Here is a 24,946-nt window from a genome sequence, read left to right on the forward strand (position 1 = left end):
AGGTTCATGCAGGAGACTATACTTCTGTCACATTATGATGTACATAGGACAATTGTTTTATGTGAAGTCCTCGGGTAAAAAGGATGAAGTGTGGATTGTAAGATATATTATGAGGAGGAGTGTGTGCGCTGTGTTAAAATATTCCCACATTTTACACCAGGGTAACCCCACTTGTGTCTAAATTATGCAATTAATAAATAGACTTATGCACATTTACTTAGCTTGCATAATTCTCTTTTTAAAAGTTCATTTTCAAAGAATTTGGAACTTTTTGCAAAGAATGGGGAAGAATAGATGGTAGGTAAGTTTGGAGATAGGTAAGCTGATATGTTTACACTGTAGTAAGGAGGCTTGATTTAAATCAGCAAGAAAAAGAAGTCAACTTAATCACTGATTTAAATCCTGTTTCCCTCTGAAGCTTTTTAATGTATATTTCCTGAACAGTGCTGCAAATCTGATCACTAAGCCACATTAATTTACTATAAAATAATTACATTGTTTCACTCTTACAAGTAGGCTTTGCATCTGCCTCACTATATATTTTGCATGCTTTTCTTTAATTTTCTTTTTTTTGCTATAGAGGGAATGCCTTTAAAATATTCCCATATAATGTCTTTTTTATGACCAGCATCCGTAACAGTTTAGGTTAACAGCACAATCCTATACATGTCTCCTCAGAAATACATCCCATTCAGTTCAATGGAGCTTATTGGCAGGTAAGTGGGCATAGATAGGATTGCAGCCTTAGTATGGGACTACTGGACAATTTTGTCTTCCCTTTTTCTTTCGTCTTCACATTGACATGGGTCGCACGATCAAAATTAGCCATGGTGGCTTGAGCCAGAGCGTGTTGGGCACAATTTTCATTATCACTGCCTGGCTGTGGCTTAACATGTCATTCAAACCTTGGCAGCGTGGCTTACTGGAAGGTTAAGCCACCCTCAGATACTCCCTACAAATGTACATGTGAGGGTTGTTTAACCCTGCAAACAAGCCATGCCACCCAGATTCCACTCACACAATATGCTGTGGCCTGGCAGTGATTATGCAAACCAAGTTTGGCATGTGCCACAGCTGACAACAAGGCGCTGCGGCTTGTTTTCATCTTGTGAACTGTCCCTCTGTCTTGGCCCAACCTTTTATTCAGGAAAAAACCCCAATTGTTTAAAAGCTGATTTAATTTTTTTACGCAATTTTTATCCTAATTTTTATTGTCTATTTTAACTTCTCTGCCTTGTTTGGCCCAAATCCACCAGGACAAATTCTGTCTAGACTGTGTCTTTGCACATGTGAATTTAGTCAGACTTTGGTTTGGTCCAGCCTGATAATTAAAGCTGGACAGAACCATTTTCATGAGATGAAAAACAAATATCCATGTCTGATTGGTAGGTAACATGTTGGTTTAGCATGTTGATGAGATTTAATTATGCTATTTTGGGGGGAGAAATTTAATATTTTATTTGCATGATTTTTGAATTTAAAATGTTTGTTAAGTAACTCACGCTGGAGTAACATGAGCTGTACAGAGTGCTGTTTCTCTCACTGCTATCAACCCTGTCCAATTCCATTGTAAGCTTCTGAAATTTTAGCATACCTTCTCCCATGTTCTCCAACTCTTCTCAATGGCAGTTAAGGCTAATTTTTAGTAAGAGTTCAAAATGTGACATCCAATAATTTTAGGAAACCAAATTCTGTTCTTGCACAGTGAAATTAAGGAAGCACAGATAAACAGTCTTGCTCATTAGCAAATTACTATTTCTAAGGGAGAAAATCAAGCAATTTCAATGCTTACTCCATGTCCTAAATGAAGTAAAGGCATAATCATATACATGTTTAAGTAAAGGCACAATCCTATACATGTTTAGACAGAAAAAAGTCCTGTTAACTCCAATTAAGCCCCAGCCAGACATATTGGATGGGGCATGCTGGGAATTGCAGGGCTTTTTTTCCTGTCTAAATATGCGTAGTGTCCCAAGAGTTAAATCTCACCTCTGAAAGGCATAGGTGAGTATCTAGTTTAGGAGTTAGGTGTTGCTCACAGGTAATCACTTGCAAGATTCTTTCATTAGCCACTCCACTTCATTTGTCTCTACAGTGCTAGTAATGCATAATCTTTGGGGTGGGTGGGTAAATAAGTCTTATCAGAACACCCATTTCCAGTGATGACACTGACAAATGTTTCAAGTAGTTAGAGCAGTTTATTGTAGTGAAGAAGGTATTAATTACTAAGTTTCATTGGATGTTAGTCTTCCATCCAAACTGCTGTAAGAATGGAACAACTTAGTGTATTGCAGAGGGTAAGTCACACTGTTGTATGATGTTTGGTCTACAGCACGCCAAAGAAATCATGGAAGATAGTTTTGAATGGCTCCAGTATGTTCCAATACCTTTTAAACTGGTGGGCTTTTGTTTGCTTGGTTCTAAATAGCTTTTGATCACTTTCCCAAAAAGATACAATATGATAATGATGAGAAGTGTATACATCAACAACTTAAGAGGTCGCATTGCTCAACACTTTTTCTAGATTTTGATCTTTTCTGAAGAACATTCACCTTACAAAAGCTATGAATTTAGCCAACTTTTAAACACACACATCTGCGTTTGGATGTCACTTTAAGCCATGATGTGTTAATAAGCTACTGTTATCCCACGCAATCAGGCAAATAAGATACTATGCGTATCTTAATAAGCTCAAACCCCACCACCCAGAACCAGCCTGCTGCAGTCCTCCCGTCCAAAGAGTGGTGCTGTTTCACCTCTGAAGCGCTGGAGGTTAGGATTGAGACAAAACTCATTCACAGCCTCCCCGAGTCAGGAGGCACCCAATCCACTATCAAATCCCTGCACAATAACTCACCAAGGGGGGGGGGGGGGAAATACCAACTCCCTCAAAAAGGAGGAATAGCTAGAAAATCTTTGGGGGGTGGGTGGGGGAGTGCAGGAGCAGAACCAAACTCCACACACTGCCTCTCCTAACCAGGAGGTACCCAATCCTGCACATTTACTCCAGAGGAGCAAAAATCCCAAGTGCCCTCAAATGGAAGTGGCTAGAAAACTTTAGAGGTTTGCAGGATCATGACCAAACCTCATAGCCTGCCTCTTCTACACAGCTGGATTGGTCCCTTTAATATGTTCCTAATCAGTAAACCAGCAAACAGCAGAATGGCGGCTGTTTTGACTGCTCTGGCTGCATAGCTTTGTAGCCAGCCAAAATAACCCAGTGACTACCGCACGACACAATAACCCGTGATGGGCTAAATAACCCACTCTGCAGACCGTGGGTTATCGGAGAGGATTATTTTGGCCAAATAAGCCATCATGGGTTAAAAAACTCCGACCAGATGACATGATAACACATGATGGTATAGTTACTTACCCAAGAATCTTATGTACCTCATTTGAACAGGGATCCTTGCCATGTATGCATTCCAAGGCCCACAAGCATGAATAAGACTGAATTCTTACAAAGTGGGGGGCGGAGGGAGATAGAAGGCGATTAAAGTGTCCATGGTTAGCCTGCAAGCAAGTCTTTTAAAAAACACCATCTGAAGATATTATTTTGTAGTTGTGAGAGGGAGAAACTTGCATCCTTGCAGGCAGCTCTGTATTCCACAGAAGTCCCCATTGCACATAGGTTGCCAGCATTTTAATTGGCACACAATCCGTGCATATATTGACATCGAAATCCCATTGTAGGTATAGTATAGCCAGACCTACACCAAGCAAGATACTTTGAAAGCAGTTTGGAAAGTGTATATAGAAATGTGTCATTGGCCCCAGCAGTTGTGAATACGGATATAAACTGCTACAAAGCCGTAGCGTAGATTCTGCCTATGATAACATTGCAAATGTATCTGCATGCAACAAATATTTAAGATCATCCCATTGTCTCTTAAACAATGGGATGTGTGAGGAGAAATCTGAAGCAGTTGGTTCGATAAAGGAGCAGCAACGCGCAGAATCTATCATTACTAGGAACCTTATATATCAATTCTATGGGACATACACAGATCAGGACCAGTTTGCCCTCCCGATGTGATAAATCCTCCGTCTTAATTTTTATTACGTCTTAACTAATTTTATAAGCAGCATGCTGATCATGAGAGCAATCTAAAGTTTATGGTGGACATTAAGTCTATGTAGCTCAGGTTGAAGTATCATCAACAAAAATGAGAGGGAGGAAAGGCACTAGTTGAGCAAACATTTTAAGGAGACAGTCCATTCAAGTGCATCCAGCTAAATAAACAGCTTTGCCCACCTCTGTCCCACCCAAAACTAGTTCTCTGGTTCTGATACTATTCAACAGAGCTGAGGTGTTCATTATTAAAGTCTACTGGAAAACACATTGGTATGTGAGAAGTTGATAACGGAATAATTATGTTTACATAATTGATAAATGTAGAAAATTTTGTATTTAAAACATTAAAATATATAAATGGATTAAGGCCTCAAACTCATACTAAGTTTGGAAATTTTTATTCCATAAAGCTGGTGTGGGGTAGTGGCCTAGAGTATGAACTGTAAGCAAAGAGGTCCCCATGTTATATTTCATTGCCTGCACAAACTCACAAGGTGGCCTTACAGATGCTGCTCTTCTCAGCCTGTGTCCCACATTTGAAAGGGAGATGGGGGAGATAGTGACCTACACTACATGGCTGTTGTATTTTATTTATTTATTTATTTATTTATTTATTTATTACATTTTTATACCGCCCAATAGCCGAAGCTCTCTGGGTGGTTCACAACTCTGTGTAAATGTTATTCCAAATATAAATATGGAGTGGGGTGGAGCCAGCAAGCTCCATCAATCTCTAGGCACATTTATTTTACATTGCTGTAACATCTGCACAGGCCTGTTTGGGTGCTATGGCTAAATTTTAAGAAGCATCCTTAAAGCAAGTTAGAGTACATGCTGCAACTCCTGAACTTTGTTCATATAAACTTTATAGGAGATGGGTCCTCTTTGCCTCCAGATGATCCCTAATCGTTGCATTGAGCAGTGTAGGAACAAGATCCACACCATCCCCTTGAATGATCCTCTTACAAAACTACTTAATGCTGTTCAGTTACACTCATGTTAATGGAGTTGTAGTTCCTGTATGAATAATCCTGCCTTTGTATGTCATTCTGGGGAAAAGTAGCATGGAAAAGAGCTTGAAAGGGCTTCAGACCTAGCAAAGGCAACAAATGTATGCTACAGCAGCTCAGAGCTATGAACAGACATGACCTGAATTTTATTTAATTTTTTTAATAAATACAATTTACATTAAAGAAAAAGGCCTTCAATTCGTAGTTTTCACACAGAGGGCAGAAGGGGGATGGGGGAGATTAAAAATTTCAATCACAAAAAAAGGTGGGATGGAGTGAGGAGGAGTTTATAGACAAGAGTCCTTCATCTCCAGCAATAGCAGATTCTGAACAGGAGCAAACCGGACCTTCAGTCTTGCACCACGGCTACTACAGCAGGAACTCTCATAGGGCTTTTGACAGGACAAAAAGGCATCTGACCCCAAAAAGGACATTTCACAACAGGTAGCAACACCTCCATTTAAAAAATTATATTCAAAATAAAAACCACTCATCCACAGTTTTATAATCCATGATTCATTTTTCCCCACTCTTTTCAGTAAAAATGCCATTTTTGTTATTTTTAAACTTTTTTTCCTCCCCCAGAAATTCATTCACGGTGGCTAAATATTAGGATACAAATTCATACCCTCTTTATAACACCTGCCTGGTTTTTTTGTTTTTTTTTAATCCTTTTTTGTTTGTGTGTTTCATATAAAACTATTTCTGTTCTTTAGGAAAGAACTTTATACAAAGAAAATATACTGTGAAATATCTTCAAACGTCTCCATGGAGAGGAGAGTCACGTCTCAGCCTAAAAACCCAAAATAAAAAGGCAGAGAAAATAAAGGCCCAAACCCTGGTCTCTTTGTAAGGAGGCTCTGGACATGTCAGGAGCCTGCATTTGTCCACTGCAAGATCAGAAGGGCCATAGTTCTGTAGATGTTCTCCCAAGATTTACACTCTGAGAGGGTGCTCAATATCGCGTCCCAATTTGGTCTCCTGGCTTCTGAGACGGGAGCTTTCCTGCTGCCAACATCCTGTGGCGTGGCCACTCCTCACTCATTCAGAGACAAGATTATGTCATCTTCCAAATCCAAATTATCTGAGCTGTCAGCTGGAAAGGGGACAAATGGGTTATTTGAACAACACAATGATTCAAATGTCAAAAAGATACCAAGCAGGGTAACCTGTTCAAATCAAAGACCATAACTTTTAGCAGTAGCAACGAAAGTCAAAGCCATCCCTTTTAGCGGTATTTCAGCTAGGAACCCGAGGCAAACGAACACCAAAGTCTTGGTTGTTGAAATAAACAGGACAGACAGGTTTCCTCCATCACAAGCCAAGTGCAACTTTCCAACATAAACAAGATCACTTACCACCAGAGCAAGATGCCTTCATGACTTACTGAAAACACACCAGGGAAATAATAGGGCAGCTCCAAAATCCTCTGTATTGGGAATAAAAGATGCCACCGGCACTAATACAGGGTGAGTTTCCACAGACAGAGCATGGAGATTTTGTTCTTATTAAGCTAAAGCATGTGGTAAGTATTTATGGGGAAAAGGCGGTAGGACTGGCTGCAAAGGGAGGGAGAGCATGCTCTTTTCTTGATACTCTCAAAGCTTCTGCACTACTGCAGATTTCCCTTATCCCATCAGATTTCTTAAACTTGAGCTACTGAGCATGCTCAAGTGCCATGGAGCACGCTCAGTACTTACAAAATGCAGCTTGGTTCTCTTTCTTCCCATTATGTCATTGTCCTATTCAAAAGGTGGACAACACACATCTAAAGCCTATAACAAAAAAAAGAGAACAGATTCTGTTCCACGTGCTACTGAGCACCCAAATAAGTCTAAAATAAAAAGACAGAAAGGCTACAGTGGTGTTTATTAAGAGAAAACTGCAGTAGTGCAAAAGCTTTGCAGGGCTGGCAAGAAAACAGCATAAGCTTTGTGTCTCCCTTTGCAGCCAGGGCCCTTCCCTTGTCCATACTTCTACCAGAAAAAGCGATCTTTAAGCCAGCAACAGGAGTCAGGCTATGTCATGGATGTGACTGGACTGTTATTGAACTCACCTGAAGAGAGGGGAACACAACTTTTTACACCCCTATTTCAAGAAAGTGTCGTAGCTGAGGTTAATACTGCGGTTCAGGGTGTAGAGTTGTTCTTTGCTTTTGGTACTTGATATATATGCTGTAGTTTGGAGGGTTAGCTGCTACAGGAGAGGTTGGTACGTAAGTGTACTTAACTCATCAGAATTGTTTAAGTAAGCCCAGCCTAACAGTAAATGCAGGAAAGGTGGGTAATGAATTCTGACAGACACAAGAATTTGTTGGCCTTTGCCATCAATGAACACTATCCCAGTCAGAATTGTTTGCATGTGTCCAACCTAATGAATTCCATCAAAAAAAAATTTTTTTAATCAAAAATCAAAATCTGACAGCCTGAACATCAGAAATGAAGTTACACTTGCCCAGGATTCAACTTACTGGACCAACATCATCAGAAAATTACTACCAGATCAAGACTAGATCAAGGTATGCTTAATACCAGCTGTCCCTGGCACTCACAAACACCATGCTGAAGTTAAACCCAGAGGACTGCCTATTTCTATTATATATTACAACAAGTTTTTGGACTGTTTTTAATATCCAATAGAAGTCTGAACGACTTTCCGAATGAGGGCTTCCCTTTCCTCTCATGAGATTTTCACCTAAGGAGGAATGATCAAGCTTGGGATCAATGAGTTTTGGGCATGAGGCTTTAGAAAATTGTCTTTTCTCTAAAGGGAGATCATCACTGATCTGCAAATTAACCTTCAAATTGAGGGTCACAATAGATGGGAGGGGGAAAAAGCACCGAATCCCTGCGTGCACTCTAAATATCGCTTTAATTTATTTTCATTTAAAAGGTCTCTTCCCAAAGTGTCAATATTTGAACCTATTTTTGCATGCTACCTACCCCTGCTTCCACACACTCCTCTCCTCCCCAAATGCTCAGTCAATGTCACATTTTTTCACACACTCCTCCCTCCATGTACTGTTTTTTCTAGATGCTTCATAGCACTGTTCTTACATGAGAAGGCACTCAAAAGGGCAAAGATGGACAAAAGATTCCATTTTGCAGGCAGAAGCAAGCGGCCCCTGCCTTGTTGAGATCAGCAAGGTTAGTGATAAAGGACAGGCAGCTACAGAGTCTCATTTTTCTTATCAGAGCAGACAACAGGAGGTTGGAACTAGGTCTTTTTAAAATTTCAATATTGTGATATTATGGAAGGAAGCTGCCTGTGAGTGGAGTTAAGATGGTCTTGCAATAAAAAATATTGCTAACAAATAGCTTCAGACATTTCTCACCCTGACATCACTGGCCTCTACTGCAAGCACAGGGTAATTTTTTTTATCTGCAACCTAGAGCCCTGGCATGAGCTTCTCTCCCCCAGTAATACAAAACAACAATTACATAGCGACTTTTAAGGTACAATTAATCTTTTAATTAGAACTATGCAAGATGTCGTGGCAGGATCTGGACAAAATACCTATCACCATAAAGAACATAAAGTGGACTGACAGACAAATATACAAGCAAACTGCTGGACACCTGACAGGGTATTGCCCCCAGGTTCATGAGCCTGATTGCAGAGAAGCAGGGCTGCACTACAACAAAACAAGAGAAGAACACAGGTGAGTCTGCTAGCAAGACACTTGCAGCTCAGAAAGAAAATGAAAAGGGCTGGGCTGGAGCTAGGTAATATGCCAACTCCAGGCAGCCTACCAAGGCTGGCTCTACCATTAGGTAAAGGTAGGCAGCCACCACAGACTGGGAGGCAATGAGGAGCTGTTGGGGGAGAAGAGCTGCTGTGTGTGCCATGTGCACCACCGAAGCTGCCTTGCTGCTGTTAAGCACGGCAGAGGATTCAGTCCCATGGCCTGTGTTGAAGTAAGGTTCAGGTGCCAGTCTGGATGACTTCCTCCCCCCTCTTCCTTCCCTCCACCTATTTCTAAACTTACTCCACCTTCTAGGAGCTCCTCATCTCTAAAATGTAAGGATTTTACTTTATCATAATGTAATAATAAACTATTTTTGTTTATTATAACCCATCTCTGAGCATGTGCAGAGATAACCCATCTCTGAGCATGTGCAGACTGCCTTTTCCATAGCACCGAGCAACAGCTAACTGCCCCCGCCGACAAGCAAACACTTAAGAGGAGGGGGGAAAGGTTTTCAGGGTAATTAGCATGGCTCCCGTGGAGACTGAAATTCCACTTCTCTTGCCTGCATGTTGTACAGCTGGAACAAAGTCCATTCCCGATAGCAGGGGTATGTCACTTTTCCCCCTCCCCCCAATGTTGTGGGCAAGGGGGACACACAGGAGTGCACATGTGCAGGCATACACATACACACACACACACACACACACACACCCTAATCTCAGAGCTCAAGGATGGGGAAGAATACCCTGCCTTCCTGCCCAGTGAGATCAATTGGTGCCTCCACCCGCAATTTAAACAGAGAAGACGGCATGTGGGTCTGGCTCCCCCATGCGCCCTCTTCCTCGTTGAAATTACACTCATGACAGCTGTTTGGCAGGCTGCTAGGATAGCAACTGGGCAAGGGAACAGGACATGCAGGGATGACTCTCCTGGCATGTCCTCTTCCACTCCCAACAGTCTGCCCATGCAGCCTCCTCTCCAGCACTAGCTCAGCAGCACGGTGGCACGGGGGGAACTCGGGACAGAGGGACAATGGGCACCTGCGGTGTGGGGGTATTGGAAGCCCTGAAGGACCACAGGTTGCCCCATATGTGCCCCCTCTAGCACAAAAACCCACCCCAGGATTTTCTCCACCCAGCCAGTTTTCAAACAAAACTTTCCCACAACTTTGCTCTCCCTTCCCAGCCCTTCTTCTAACCTTCAATAAGGCAGAGTTTTCAGAGAGACAGAGCTATAGCTTGGACGGAGACATTTGACGAGGCAAGAGTTGCAAAAGGAGGGGGCTCCAGCACAGAGCAGTTGTAGCAACAACTAGATCCCCAAACGTAACTTTGGGAATTGTCCAAATTTGGGGAGGGTGAGGCAATATAGCTATGAGTTTGCCATGTGCGTTGCTTGAGTAAGTTGCTCTCATGCACCTAAAGTGAGTAACTTCTTACATTCATGCATCTGCATGCCTAACTCTGCAAAGCCAATGAAAGGCAGGCAAGAATAGGGATCACGTTGGCTTAATCCAACTTTCTACTACAATGCCGAGGACAGGCTGGCATGCCGGATTACTGCATTTGAGCCCATGGCATGTATGCTTGAAAACAAGTCCCACTAACCTATTCACAATTACTGAGAGTTTGAAAAACTATGGCAGCCTTTCCCAAGCTGGGTCTCGCCAGAAGTTTTCAACTCACATCAGCCTCAGCCAGCATGGCCAATAGTCAGAGATGATGGGTGTTGTTGTCCAAAACATCTGGAGCTCAGGTTGAGGAAGGCTGATGTAGGCTCACTTATCAATCCATTATTCCAGTATCTCAGCAATTCTCATCCACCAATGATTTAACCTTGATACTCTCAAGATTATACGAACAGCCCAGTGGCCAACCAGCTGTTGACCAGGAACCCACAAGCAGGACATGTGCAACAACACCTTCCCGCACATGTTCCCCAGCTACTGACGTACATAGGCTTACTGCTTCTGATACTGGAGACAAGGATCAATCAGTATTACTGCTTTGTGATTGGGAAACTATGGGCTTTATCCAATATTAAGTTTACTTAGAGTAGAACTACTGAAATGAATGGAACTCAGTTTAGTTAGGACTAACCTGTGCAGTGCTTTCACCACTGTTCATTGGATGGGACTACAGAATGTTAGGGAACCTCTTTTTTAAAAAACAAAAACAGTGGTTCTCCAAAACTAAATGAGGCTGAAACATAACCCTGTGCCTTCAGAGATGGGTTAGTATCACCAGTGCCCATGGAAAGAAGATTGCTAGCTCAGAATAATCCCATATAAGTGTGAGCTGAAAACTGAAGCAAAGGCTCAGCATCCAAACCACCCAGAAGGGAAATTGCTTCTTATTAGGCAGTCAAAAGGGCAGGGGACAGAAGAAAAGCTGGCACACTCGAATCTACAAAGAGCCCCACACCAAAGTACACATTTGTAACACTGGTGGAGGCTTAAGCATTATTTGCATCCTGGATTGATCCAAGTGTTACTTTCCAGAGGTCATATATATATACTTACTATCACCAAGGATCAGCTCAACTTCCTCATCTGCATCAGAGTCTTCATCCTCTCCTTCATCCCCCTCTTCAAGCAGATTGGCCAATTCCTCATCATCAGAAGGTGAGAAGTCATTTTCTCCATCTTCACCTGCATTCTCATTGTTCTCCTCTTCCTCCAAATCAGCCTCCAGCAGCTGGTCAGTGTCCAGCTCATCAAGGTCATCTGTGTCATCTTCATCCTCATCATCATCTTCTTCCTGTTCCTCTTCCTCCTGAAGAGATATTACAAAAGCTCTATTAGAACTAACAAAACCGGAATGGGCAATGTAACACAGATAAATGTGCTGCTTATTCACACCTTCCAAGCAATGTATGTTCAGATTAGCAGCCCTGCAGATGGAGTTCTTAGCCATACAGGTAATACTGCAAAAGGCCAAATCATCATATACTGCCAAAGACATGGGCTGGATCCAGGCTAATAGGTCTCATGAAATCAAAGAGACTTAAGTTCAACTAACTTAGTTTGGATCCAAACCCCTATCATTGGCTCCACTGTTTGTGGTTAGCCACCCACAGAATTCTACAGGATCTACTAAATAGGCAACTGATAACTTGGTCAAACAGTCCATCAGTAACTGACTTTGGTCATTGGCTAGCATCAGAAGGCCTGTAAGGAGTTTCTCTGTTTAGTATCACCTTGAACTAGTTAGGTTATTTGCAACACAGTGAAATACAATACAGAAGATATTTAACAACAAACGTAACAATCGTAAACAGGTTTTCAATTCCATTCAAGCCAAAACAGTAGAGACAGGTAGGCTTTGTGAATGGGAGGGTTATCAGAGTGCGGATTTTGTGAAGATCTCAATTATATCCTAATAAGGTAAGTAAGATTCCCATAAACATCATTCAAGATATGCTTACACATTCCTCCGGCTTCCCATTCCAAGTACAGAGTTGCTATTGATAAGAAAAACAACACGCATGTGTGCGTACACAACTGAATTCCACACTTGGCTAAGATAAATTGCTAATAGAGAATAGAGCTCCACTATCTAGGTTCTCATTAGCACTTCTTCTGAAGATAATCACTGCTTTTTAGAATATCTATAGAGAAATCAACTGAAATTTCATTTCTCCCGTTCACCACACTGCACATTCTCAAAGCCTGCATATAGACCATACACACACAACATCAGTAAAATGAGTGCCAAGTCATAATATTCTATTAGTCCTTTTAGACTTATTTATGACATGTTTCCAAATCTCACAGGCTTTTGACAAATTTACATAGTTTACAAATTACTCAGCAAAACACTTCTTGGTCTAGTTAAGAATTTTTGAGATATGCTTTGTGGGGGTTCAACTAGCCCAGATTTTCATGCGTTTTCATAGGATTTTCACAGAAAAACAAGCTTGAGTCAAGAACTTCCCATTGAGTAATATCCTGCCCTGAGCCTTCAAGAACACAAGAATCAGAAATTGCTTTTGCAAAGAAAATCATGTGGGAAATGCTTGTCTCCTAATATTACTACATTCCTGTATTTTGCTTCTCTACAACTGACCTTATCACAATGCACAAAATGTTTTAGTCCTTGTATCCCTGGGTAGGGTAAGGAGGACACCTATCTGGGAGAGAAACTGATGTCACAGTTTCACTTGCAGGTCACTTCAAACTGTAACTCAGAGGGAGGAAAACAGCAGCTTTGGATCAACCAGCAACAAATAATACTCCGTAACTTAGTGTACCTCCTAAGCCCTCAGAGCACTTCATATAGCCATACACAGTTTCAGAACGTAGTGAAATAAGTTCACAGCACACACATCTAGGAATGTCAATACTACTTCCACAAAAAAACATTTGGAAAACCCATGTAAAACCTTAGAAATCAAATCTGAAGAGCCAGAAATAATGTATTTGGTCTCCAGATTCTGTACCCTTCACTGAACCCCCCCCCTTGCATTTTAGAATCCATTTCTTCAGACCACGTTTGTGGGTCTGCCCCACATTTGTTACCTCTCTATTGTTTAACACCTGCACTATGTGCTTAAGTGGCAGTCTAGACAGCCACCAATAGAAATTTAATTTTCCAACTCACTTTCAAAGCTCTTTCAAACTAGAGAATTTCCAGCGCTCATCTAGGATGTTTTTTTTTAACAATGAAGAATTGCCCAGTCATATTAATTCTATAGCTCTGATGATTTGACATAGTAAGTATTAAGTCAGCTAAAGAATTTCTCTGCCCAAATAGTTCCTCCATAGTAGCAAGCTGGCTTTCAGGAATGGGTTTTTCCATTGCAAATCATTATAGCACCTCACAGAAATGCTGAGGGAAATTTGGCAGCCCAAAATAACACGTGTACATGAAAATATCATAATTAAATGTGCTGGGTGAACTGACCACTAACAAGTGAATCGATTACTTGGTCTACCTGCACAAAGGAACAACAAGTGAGGAAGTACCTGAACATTAGGTATTACCTAAATATTTGGCCACCAATTAACTGCTCTCTTGCTAATTTCAGCACACAGTTCTCTACACTTGGAAAGAGACCCTGGGTTTCAAAATCAGCCCTTAGCAACTGTTTAAAATAGAGCACATATCATTCTATGGCACACATACAAAACAGAAAATACACATTTTACAAGAAATGAGACCTTGATTAAAAAAAATGGAGAGGCATGGCTCAGCTCCTGGTGATAGCAACGTCAAACATTTTAGGCTGTAGATACATTTTACATGTAGTACGGCTCTGCAAAATTTTCAGAAAAAGTCTATGAAATCCTTAGGTGCCAAATTTTGTTGATTTGGTGTGGAAGGACCTAAATATCAACTCTGTCGCTATCCTAATTATAAAATAACTCCCTCCCCTGTCCATCAAGTTCTTAAATTATTCTCTAAAGTCTGAAACCATACCCCTTTTACTAGCTATTCTTTGCCTCAGACAAGTTAAACTATCTTTCTGACAATGTGACTTTTGTTCTAGCTATAAAGCATCTTTCCAACTCTTTAGCAGTGGAGTCTCAGGGGAACACTGCATTTTTATATCCCAGGACATTTCTGACCTCACTACACTCTAGCTAAAAAAAAAAACTTTATTTCCTAAACGCATACAAACAATCACGCTCTCACATGCAGTTGTTGTGAAAACCGAGATCCAGCCTGCAAGTGCCTGGGCCAATTAATATCAAATCTCATTTACTTCTTTTGACTGACTCGTGCTTTCAGGATGTATTCAGCGATTCTGAGAGCCATTTCACATATTATGCAGGAAAAAACCCAGATTTGCTACTAAACGTACAACTTTGCAGTGAGCTGCAACTAAAAATCCTGCTAAGCGACACATGTATTTTGCACCTCATAAATATTCATTCACTCATGAAATCTCATACCACAATACATTTGTTAGCCAAAGATTCCTTTGTGAATTTTGCTGTAACAGAGCACCACAGCTACTCCTCTAGAATTTTAGTTTCAGTTGCCAGTGCTTCTAATAAGGTTTTCCATGCCCAGCACTTCCTTAGCACTGGAGTGGACACAGCAAAGTCTGCAGCAAAGTTTAAGAACTTACATGATCAAGAATGTTTTCATATCTAGTTTAGACCAGAGCTTGAAAGTCTTGAGGAAGGAAGAATATTTTGGTTCCTACCTGACACAGTGCATTGTCTATTATTTATGGATATATTAACCTGAAAAAAATAATATATGGATATTCCATATATTTAGCTTTATTCCTACCCACTTTTGCAAATGGATTTTTGAAATCCAAGTTCTGTAAGCATGGATTGTAATAGACTCTCATTGCTTACATGCAATGCACAATGGGGAACACAAGGTCACCTGCCACTGAGTCACACAATACCTGGATACTCCCCTGCCACACATACTCCGCCCCTTCCCGTGGCACAGCTGTGAAGAGAAGATGCAAACTTCTCTTTTGCTTCCATGTTTAACTAACCGCAGTTTAGCATAATGTCCATACTCAGACAAACTGCAGATAGTCTTAATTACGGTTACTGAAACAAACAAACCTCAGACCTTGGTTTATAACACTTGCTTCTTTCAACAAATCTGTTAAGACAAACCAAAGTTTATGGTTCACGTATCATGCTAAACTGCAGTTAATTGAAAACTAAAGCAAAAGCTTCTGATCTCTTTGTGGCCACAATGGTGGAGAGTGGAGTTGGAGGGCATGAGTGGAGGCTCATGCATATAATGATAAGCCAGAGTTTACTATGGCCAAACGCCGCCATTTTCTGCAGCCACTTCTCAGTAAACCCCAACCTTCCCCATTTCCTACTTTACATACATATATATCCACGTGTGTATGTATTCATATGTGTGTGTGTATATACATGGGTGTATACACACACAATATTATATTATATATATATAGGAGTTCTCTTAAATTTTTTAAAAATGATTTTTTACTGAATAACTCATATATTCTAATCTACAGTAAATGAATTCACTCCTCTGAAAATTCGTCTTTTTGCTTAATGATAGTTTATCTTCATTTTAACTGCTCCTAGCCAAATGTTTAACTGTTCCCTCTGTGAACTGTATGACTCTTAATTGCCTAGTATTGGGAAAGCATTCTTGTTACTTTTCTTCCTGCATATTTCCATTCCAAACCTTATTCCTAATCCCTGCCTTCTCTCAATCCTCATTTGCTTCTTTCGTAGTCCAGGTTCGGATGATCAGCAGGGGGAAAACCATTGGTTATTTGCCCCACCCCTGGGCATCACGTGACCAGATTACCCAAATTACCCATGCAACATCATGGGTCGCCATGACGCCTGAACCTAGCTTGCAGCGTGGGCGTAGCAATTTTTCACCCACCCCAATGGCTTGCAGTAGGGGCTATAGGATGGATGAAATGTCACCACACCTGCACCGCGTGCCACATTCAGGTGACGCAGCATGAGTAATTAGGGTAATCCTGGCCATGTGACTGGGATGCAGGGAAGGGGAACAACCAATACTGCTTTGTTTCCCCTGCTGATCGTTTGAACACCCCTATAGTATGGATGCTAGGCAAAAATCCTCTGTAGCAGACAGTTTGCTCTTACCTTCAGAGTTCAACCTCCAAGTACATGCAAATTCCTCATGGGTCATCCAAGATATGATACAGAACTGACTAGGCATATTAGCACATAGAAGGCAAGATTCTTACCATAGGCTTCTATGCAGACCCAGAAGACATGGACAGATGGAATACACGTAACACAGCAAACAATTTGTCATAGATGCCAAATTGGAGTGAAGAGATAAAACATAGTTATTGCCATTCTACAGCTTTAGCCAGCTAAAACAATAATTACTTATGATCTACAGTAACTACAAAGGTTTCAACAACACCCCCTAAATTATGCTTTACATATAGTCTGTTTGGATTCAGTATGTCACGGGTTGCCTTTTTTCTGCACAAGAGTTTTAGAGAGTGAAATAGCTCAGTGCACAGGCATTGCACGCAGACGGTCCCAGGTTCAAATCCCTGCTATCTCCAGCTAAGAGAATTAGACAACAGGTGATAAGAAAGGCATCTTTCTGCTTGACACCCTTGGGAGTCTCTGCCAGGTAATACTGGGCTAGATGGGCCAAGAGGCTGCTCTGGTATAAGGCAGCTTCCTATCTTCCTGGATAAGACCATGTTTTCTTGAAGTCTAAGCTTTTATCGCAAAATAAAATGCTATGAACATCACTAATAATAAATAAATAAGTAACAAAGCAATTGGTGAAAATTACCACTTTTATCAGAACTAATAATTTCAATTATGAGAAATGTATTGGGTATGCCTTTATACTGAATTCTTGCTACAAAGTAAATCTGTACAATTTTAAAACAATAATAATTATTTGCATGTACAAAGTACACCACAAAGATCTAGTCCTTAAAGATTAATATTTTGACTTCAGTGCTTAATTGTGATTTTCCTGCCTGGCCACTTTCACTGGTCTCTAGAAACTAAACAGGTGGAGAGAAAAACTGGAACTCAGCTGAACATTTCTCACATATAAAATCAATATGTTGAGGCACTTCTTTTAGAGGTGTTGTACAGATATCCTTTCAGGAAGGACAAAGTCCAAAAGTTCAGAGAAAAAGTCATCACTTTGAAAAAATATATATTCATGAACGCAGTTCATGTCCACAAACATGCAGTTCAGAGTACAAGATGGCTAACAAAACCCCATCATGGTGCCCCTGACACAATGTACCAACTGTCTCAGTGTTAACTATTTGTGTGAAACAAAGCAGCCTTGAATGACTGTGCACTGAAAAAAGTCTTTTGGGCTAGAACAGTTTGCTGTAAGTGAGTAAATCCTTTGCTCAAGATGACCACCTGGTCTTTGTCCTAAAAGGGAACAGATTCACCTGTAGTCTTTTACATCAAGTTCATCAAATATTTTCATTTACAAGTAATCTGACTCTCTCTACATAGCTTAGGATGAGCTAGTTTTCAATTCTTCCCCATAAAACAAGCCTGAACATCAAATTTTACAACAACAGGTATGGCTATTCAACACCCTTTAGAAAATATCATGCTGTTTTGGTCAAGGCAGTAGGGGGCTGGAGAAGACCAGCTAGTTGTTGGCTTTCTTCATGATTATTGCTCCCAATGAAGCTTTGAAATGGATCCATGTCATGCTGCACATTAAGGACTTAATGACAGACGTGGGAGACGCCCCGTCATCTCTTTACGCCAGTAACCCTCTCACTCATTGAAGTCACTACATTGTGCACGCTGAGTGGGGCTGTTGGGCTACAACTGTGTGGCCCCTACCAACTTTTGACAGTATGGAGGCAACAACACATAAAGGGCTTAGTCTCAGAATCAGCTGGATGCTAGGATTCAGCTCTGGGAGAAGTGAAATATTGAGTACCCTTGAACACTGGCTGCCTTTCCAGCACCACTGGGTAGCCAGCTATCCCACGCATATTCAGGGTTAGGGAGAAGGCAGAGTGCTGCTTCCAGTTGTGCACAGTTGCCTGATGTAGTCCTATCCAAGATCCACTTCCCTATATACCTTTGCATTTTGGCTTCCAAAAGCTCATTTATCTAGAGGAGGACTCTGAAGGCCTTATAGAGCAACAATGGGGGGCTACCAGAGCACACAGGGGCCAAAACAAGGATCACTAAAGCCTAAAGAAGAAAAAAGCTTACACAATACCCATCTGCACACAGACATCTAGTTTCATTTAAGGAACAAAACGTTACTTTGTCCTTTTCATGTTTTTGGCACTACCCTCCAGCTGGAGGCTTTTATACAGATGGGCAGGTGAGAGATCTCCTTCCAGGTCTGACTATTTGTTACATCTGGCAGCTCTTTTTGCCCATTCCTTCTGCAGCAAGCAAAGGTGAAGGTACAAGGATAGCTACAGAGACACAGCTCCCACCAGCCCTCCCATTAGGACAGCCAGCATAACCCCACACCTCATCTTTCCATTTCCTGTGCAACCAGGGCTATTAGGAACAGTGTACAGAGGATGAGTTAAGGGAGCTGTACAACAGGAGTGAGGAACATGTGGCCCTCCAACTGTTGTTGCACCAACTCCCATCAGCCCAAGGCAGCAGGATCAGTGGTCAAGGAAGATGGGTGTTGCTATCCATCATCATCTGTAAGGCCAGAGGTGGCTCACCCCAAAGGCATTTGGTCTGGAAAACCAAGAACTGAACATATTAGAGAAAGGGGCCTGCTGCCTGAGAAAAACATTCAGCCTCATTACAAATAAAATAGGTAAAAAATTAGGAGTGAGGTCTTGGGGGCTTCTGATGGGCTTGTATCACAAGGAGCATGTACTTCAACGCATTATGTGGTGATAGGCAAGGGCAATTTTTATTTTTTTTAAATAGTGACACGCTGCTCAAAGGGAATGTTTCATGCAATCTAATCTAAGACACATTTGAAAACCAAAACAGCAGTTCTATTCTGAGTTAAGTAAAAGGCAAAAATTCCAATATGCCACAATCTCCTAAAGATTCTTTTGCCATTAACTTTGTTTCTATGGTATTTCTATCCTGAAATAAACAAGCAAATACAATTCAACTACCAACCCTACAAAAACTCAACAGTAAAGTGCAGATCATTTGGTAGAAAATTTAGCACGAAAATGTACCATAAGCTTCAAAAGTTGCCAAATTCAGAAATGCAGCTGAAATTTAGGCAGTTTCTGCAACCCTAAGCAGCAACAGCAGCAACCAATTTTAGTTATTCTAAAGTTAACTAAAGGAGAAGCCTGCCAGTGAAACAATGGGCTAAGCCAGATGCTATCACAGAAGGAAACAGCACACTCTGTAAAAAGGTGGGCATTCTTTCCCAGGATAAGCAATGACCAATTTCATAGCCAAGTCTATCCATTTCACACCTCACTGTTGGAAGTAAAGACACTGAATGGATACCATGGAAATCCATAAATCATCATAATTTATCTGTCTCTTTTCTCATTTACATCCCGATTCGAGTTATCCGGTTGGCTGTCTATTTAGATGTATTATCACCAATCAATTTAATCACACATCCACATCGTTAAATGATTAATAGGGAAAAAATACAAAACTAATATTACTGTAAAAAAATATGGAGTTTCTACTAATATGTCAATAAATAGAAACAACTTCAAGCAGTAACTAGAACTCAACTCAAAAATAGCTTTTCAGTGTACTATCTGTTAAAATAAATGGAAAACATACATACAGATGGTGTGATAAAGACATCAAAGCAGTTTTCAAAACATTTTCTAAAAGGTTCAGCTAAAGAGTCAGCCTGTAACAATCAAGAGGAGATTGAGCTTCTCACCTGGTCTTCCTCCTCATCTTCTGCCAAACGCTGCCTGCCCACCTCATAGAGCCTGCACACAGTATCCATGTTCATGGCATCCATGCTTCCTTGATTCTAAAACAGGAACCACACACCCAACACCGTAAGTTAGCTTACAGCCCAACATGTTACACTGACCTCTACACAACAACACCATCTGCCTAACCATCTCCATCCCAGCTAGACACACAAGGTTACAATTGAAAAGCTGTTTAATAACCTTATTTGATTAAGGGACATCACATAACAAATGCTAACACATTTCTTGTTATTACGAACGTTTACCTCAATAACAGCTAAGTAACAGTCCTTTGTATCTGTACACAGGTCAAAGATGTTCCTTTTTACATCAATGGTAGCTGGAAAAGAACACAAAAGAATCAACAGGAGCCTTTGGGGATCTATTTTTAAACACACAGAGATGAGCAAACTTCAGGCTTCTGGGGTCTTTTCCATATTTTTTAATTTTACTAGAAACCTGAGGTCCACCTACTGCCAGAAACAGGGTGGGGGGAGGGTGTCTTTCAGTCCCCTTGGTGCAGCTCTTTCTTTTTCCTGCTGTTCACAAGAAAACCTTTTTGGCAATGCTTAACCAAACTTGAGCTCTGAAAATGAGGTGTAATGAGATCCGTAGGTCTTTCCCCAGAAAGTTACATAGCAATTTTTTTTTAGCAGAGAATAGCAACATAATCTACTTTTGCCCAACATAATTGCAGGGAATTGCAACCACCGTCTTTACCAATGGGTTTGTAGTCTGTTGCATTGAATGTCCTGAAAGATGACCCAAAGGGGCTTCGCATCCTCTCCTCCAGCAGGTCGTCTTCATCATCAGCCTGCAACATAGCTGATTGAGGGAGAAAAGAGATATAAATAAATAGTTGCTTGTGGTCTAAAATAGATTTTAGGCGACACAATAGTTTTAGGCCACTTGTAACACTGAAACTTAAACATGTTTAAATGTTGCTGAACATTTTTAAACACACACTTGCTTTTAGAGTGGAACAGAAGAGACCACAGAGGTCCATATTCAGAAAATGAAAAATGTTATGCAATCTTACACCGAATATATAGATTGTGATAAATTGAAGAACTTGTGTTTATCTGCTGAATAATTCTGGACTGGGTTTGTCCTCAAGACCCCCCCCCCCCTCCCACAAAGGACACTGAGTAGAACAGAAGGGATGGATTGGCAGAAAATGCCACCAGACTGAGCGTGGAGGGCAGAGAGGAAGAATGGGGGAAAGAATGAAGGTAAAGCAACATTTTGGAAGAAGGAGAAGGACATCAGGGAATGATATCAGGAGGCAGACGGATATGAAAAATCAGAGCAACCAAACAGAACATGGAAGCATATCCCACAGGAGCCAGTTGCTATCCTTGCTGTATTTCTGCAAGGTGAGAGACAAGTAACTAAACAACCAATTCTCTGCATAGATTCACTCCACACAGCGACTTTGCAGACCCTTCTGGCACCCAGCCTGCAACTGTCCCAGGAGCCTTTTCTTTTTGGTGTCACAAGATGTAACTTTGCAAACATTGGCTATATACATTTTTGCTGTTCCGTGCCATAAAGTTATGGTGTGGTGGCTGCTGCCAACCCAAGCGAGCGAAGAAACAGGCATCTTACTTAAAGGCATCTTACCTCCATACATAACTGTTCCTGTGTGGTTGAAGACTACACGGCACTGATCCAAGGCTGGCACTGTATGCAGCAAGTGGAAAGTTCGCAGGTCCCACTGAACAGTGCATTAAGGAAGACCTCATACAACCATCTATCACTACATTTATTATACAGCAACCAACAGATTAGTAATTCCCAATCTACTGTTATTGGTAAATGTTGCAGAAAATGCCTGAGACAAAGCTTCCAGCACTGATTCAGCAACTACAACCAAATTCAAGGGCACTTCCTAAGGTCTAGAGACTATCTCTAGCTGGAGAGCAGAAAAGAAGCGCAGTCTGGTTTCTGCCATCAGCCAGGAGACCAAGGGCCACTGGGAGGCTGCACCCCCTTGCTTTCCAGCAATTACATTGAGCCAAGGAGGAGGCCGACCTGGCCCATCTGTCGGCCAGAGGAGGAGCAGTCGCAGGGAGCTCACTTCCTCCTCCCTGCCTGCCAGCCAGCCAGCCAGCCAGGGAGAACCCTCGTCCCCACCCAACAGTTGCCTCCTGGCCCTGGGAATGCAGGAGGAAAGGGGGGATGCTCCGGCCCCTTCCATCAGCCAAAGGATCAAGAGCCACCAATTACTTTTCATACAGGAATACCAGCAAGGGAATTCCTGTATGAATTCCCAAAGGGCATTTAAGCTCTCGCTTATTGCATATAGTTCTGGCCTTGAAATATAATCTCCTCCTCTTCCTTTTTCCTCTACTCTGGGAACCAGAGACCAGGTTTTCCTGCATATGGACTTTTCGGAGTTAGGGAAGCCCTGTGAACCCAGTGAGGCAGAGCTGGCCAGGGCCCTGTCCCTCCTCAGAGAAGAAGTCTTGGCCGGCTTTGCCTGCTGCACCTCCTTCCCATCATTTGCTACAATGATTGGCTCGTCACACCAACTTCTTTTAAGATGATCATGCAAGTCACACTTAAGAAAAAAAGGATACAATTTCTGTGTTGACTATGACTTCCAGCCCGTTTGGATGGAAAACACCACTGATGGTCATATTGAATTTATCAAACTTATGTATAGCCTGTGCAGAGCGGACATCCCAAAGGACACCATCATTTAAGACAAGGTCATCGGTGGGGTTAAAGGTGGCACAATTCTTCTTGTAGTTGTTTGCAAGATCTGGGTTAAACAGAGTCAATAGCTTGTTGCCAGTCTGAATATCATAGATCTTTTAGATTAAAAAAGAAAATGAAAATAAATTAATCAAGATTTGAGGAAGTACTGAAATAGAAACAAATACACACAGTCATTTCCTAATCTTCAAAAAGTGTTTACTAGCTCATGCTCAGCCTCCCTGGGAGCTCTCAGTTATCCATTCTGTACTACAACCAAGCCCAGAAATCATTACAGTGTTAGGAACTGTGAGGTATCTGATGATGAGGAGTCTGGGGATGAAGAGCCGCAGGCTGGACCCAGTACCAGCATGGCTGGGCAGCAGCCAGCAGAGGCTCCCTCCAGCTCAGCCTTAGAGGAAGAGCAAACAAACATCTTACCGGTGCCATCGTTCAAACAACAAAGGGCGGAGAAGGAGGCGTTATGCAGATCCAAGCGTATTGCTACTAAACGCCAGATAAACAGGGAACAGCTGTGATTCTGGGCTTGGGTATTTAAGTAACAGTGCGCAGGCCAGGATCTTGTCAGACTTAATCTGGTTTGCCTGAGAAAGCTCTGGACCTTGAAACCTTGGCCTTGTCGTGTTTCTGCTATACCGGTTGGACTACGGACTTCTTGGACTCTGTGACTCTCTCCTGCCCTTTGGAACTCGGACTGGCTTTGTGGACTTTCGTGACCCTCTCTCCCGGACCCTTTATGACAACTGGATGGATTTATGAACTGGCTTTGACTTCGGCGTAAGCACAGAAAGACTGTTCTGTTTCTTTATGTTTTGAACTGTGTGAGAAATACCAATTAAGTGTTATCTCTTCATTTGGTGTGTTTGCTGGTACCTGGCGGTCTTCCCAGTCTGGGCACACAGCCCATGAAGATAAGTTAAAAAGTGGCTGGTTGCAAAGCCGCTTCCTCAGGACAGAATTAAGCCTGACCAATGATAACCAGCACTTTTTGCTGTTAAGTAGAGTAATAATGGAAAACCTTCTTGAACAGCAGAATCAATTAGCTGCCCAAGTGACCCAACTCACCCAATTAGTAATCATGCTCCAAGCTCAAGTGAATCAGGCAACTACTGCGGCTTCTCAGCCTCTGCCGCTGCCTCCTCGTAGGAGTAAATGTTTTGCAGCAATGCCAGAGAGATTTTCAGGAGAAAGGGGAATGCTGGACAGTTTCATTGCAACCTGCAAGTTGCATTTCAAAGTCAGACCTGAAGATTTTGCTACAGATGGGCATAAAGTAGCCTTTATTGTTTCCTTGCTGTCTGGGTCTGCGAGCAAATGGGTTACGCCTTATCTCAACCAGGATAGCCCTTTGCTTAGCAATTTAGACGATTTTCTTAAGGAAATGGCAGCCATCTGGGGAGACCCTGTGAAAGCAGAGACAGCTGAGCACTGCATTAGAGAGTTGCGTCAGGGAAAGGGGTCTGTGGCAGAATATGCTACTCACTTTCGTCTCCTTGCGCAAGACCTGACCTGGAACGACAGTGCGCTCCAGTCCCAGTTTCGTTATGGCCTCGCTGAGGAGCTATTGGATGAATTGGCTCGCTCAGCACCACCTACGTCGCTTGCTTTGCTCATAGAACAGGCTACCCGGATGGACGCTCGGCTGTCGGCTCGTCATTTGGTGCGGAGAGGAGCAACAGGGTGGAAGGTGGAGCCAGTGGTGGAGTCATCATCAGCACCTGCGGTCGTGGTCTTTCCCTGTACTGAAGAGGAGCCCATGCAGCTGGGAGCTGTGCGAGCACATCTCTCTGTGGTAGAAAAGCAGCGAAGGAGAGCAGCAGGCTTGTGTTTATATTGTGGGCTTGGGGGGCATTTTGCTCGAGTATGCCCTGCCAAAGGACAGAAGGGGTCTATGTCAGGAAACGGGACTCCCCAGGCTTAGGAGGGGTCGCTAGCCTGGGAATTTTTGGGGCAGAGGCAGGTTTGCCTCATGCGGAATCCAGAAAAGACCCTCTCTTGGTCTCAGCAACTCTGTCATGGGAGCATGCTCAGGGGTGTTCAGTTGGAGTTATGATTGACTCTGGAGCATCCAGCAATTTTATGGACTGGGCATTTGCTTGTCAA

General features: G+C 42.0%; 1 protein-coding gene across 2 annotated transcripts in view; it reads right to left on the bottom strand.

Annotated features, from left to right (window-relative positions):
- Positions 1-5,232: 5,232 nt before the first annotated feature.
- The window catches only part of DCAF1 (DDB1 and CUL4 associated factor 1), a 61,624-nt gene continuing 41,910 nt past the window's right edge, over positions 5,233-24,946 (bottom strand). Inside the window, exons 18-24 of one of the 2 annotated variants that reach the window (XM_063121112.1) lie at positions 22,705-22,938; positions 21,746-21,839; positions 20,843-20,947; positions 20,389-20,462; positions 20,083-20,178; positions 11,301-11,553; positions 5,233-6,184 (exon numbers count right to left, since the gene is read on the bottom strand). In XM_063121112.1, the coding sequence (XP_062977182.1) occupies positions 6,126-6,184; positions 11,301-11,553; positions 20,083-20,178; positions 20,389-20,462; positions 20,843-20,947; positions 21,746-21,839; positions 22,705-22,938 (915 nt within the window). In that variant the 3' untranslated portion in view covers positions 5,233-6,125. The other variant, XM_063121111.1, reaches the window with a different exon arrangement.

Source organism: Elgaria multicarinata, chromosome 3 (assembly GCF_023053635.1).
Source record: "Elgaria multicarinata webbii isolate HBS135686 ecotype San Diego chromosome 3, rElgMul1.1.pri, whole genome shotgun sequence".
Taxonomy (NCBI): domain Eukaryota; kingdom Metazoa; phylum Chordata; class Lepidosauria; order Squamata; family Anguidae; genus Elgaria; species Elgaria multicarinata.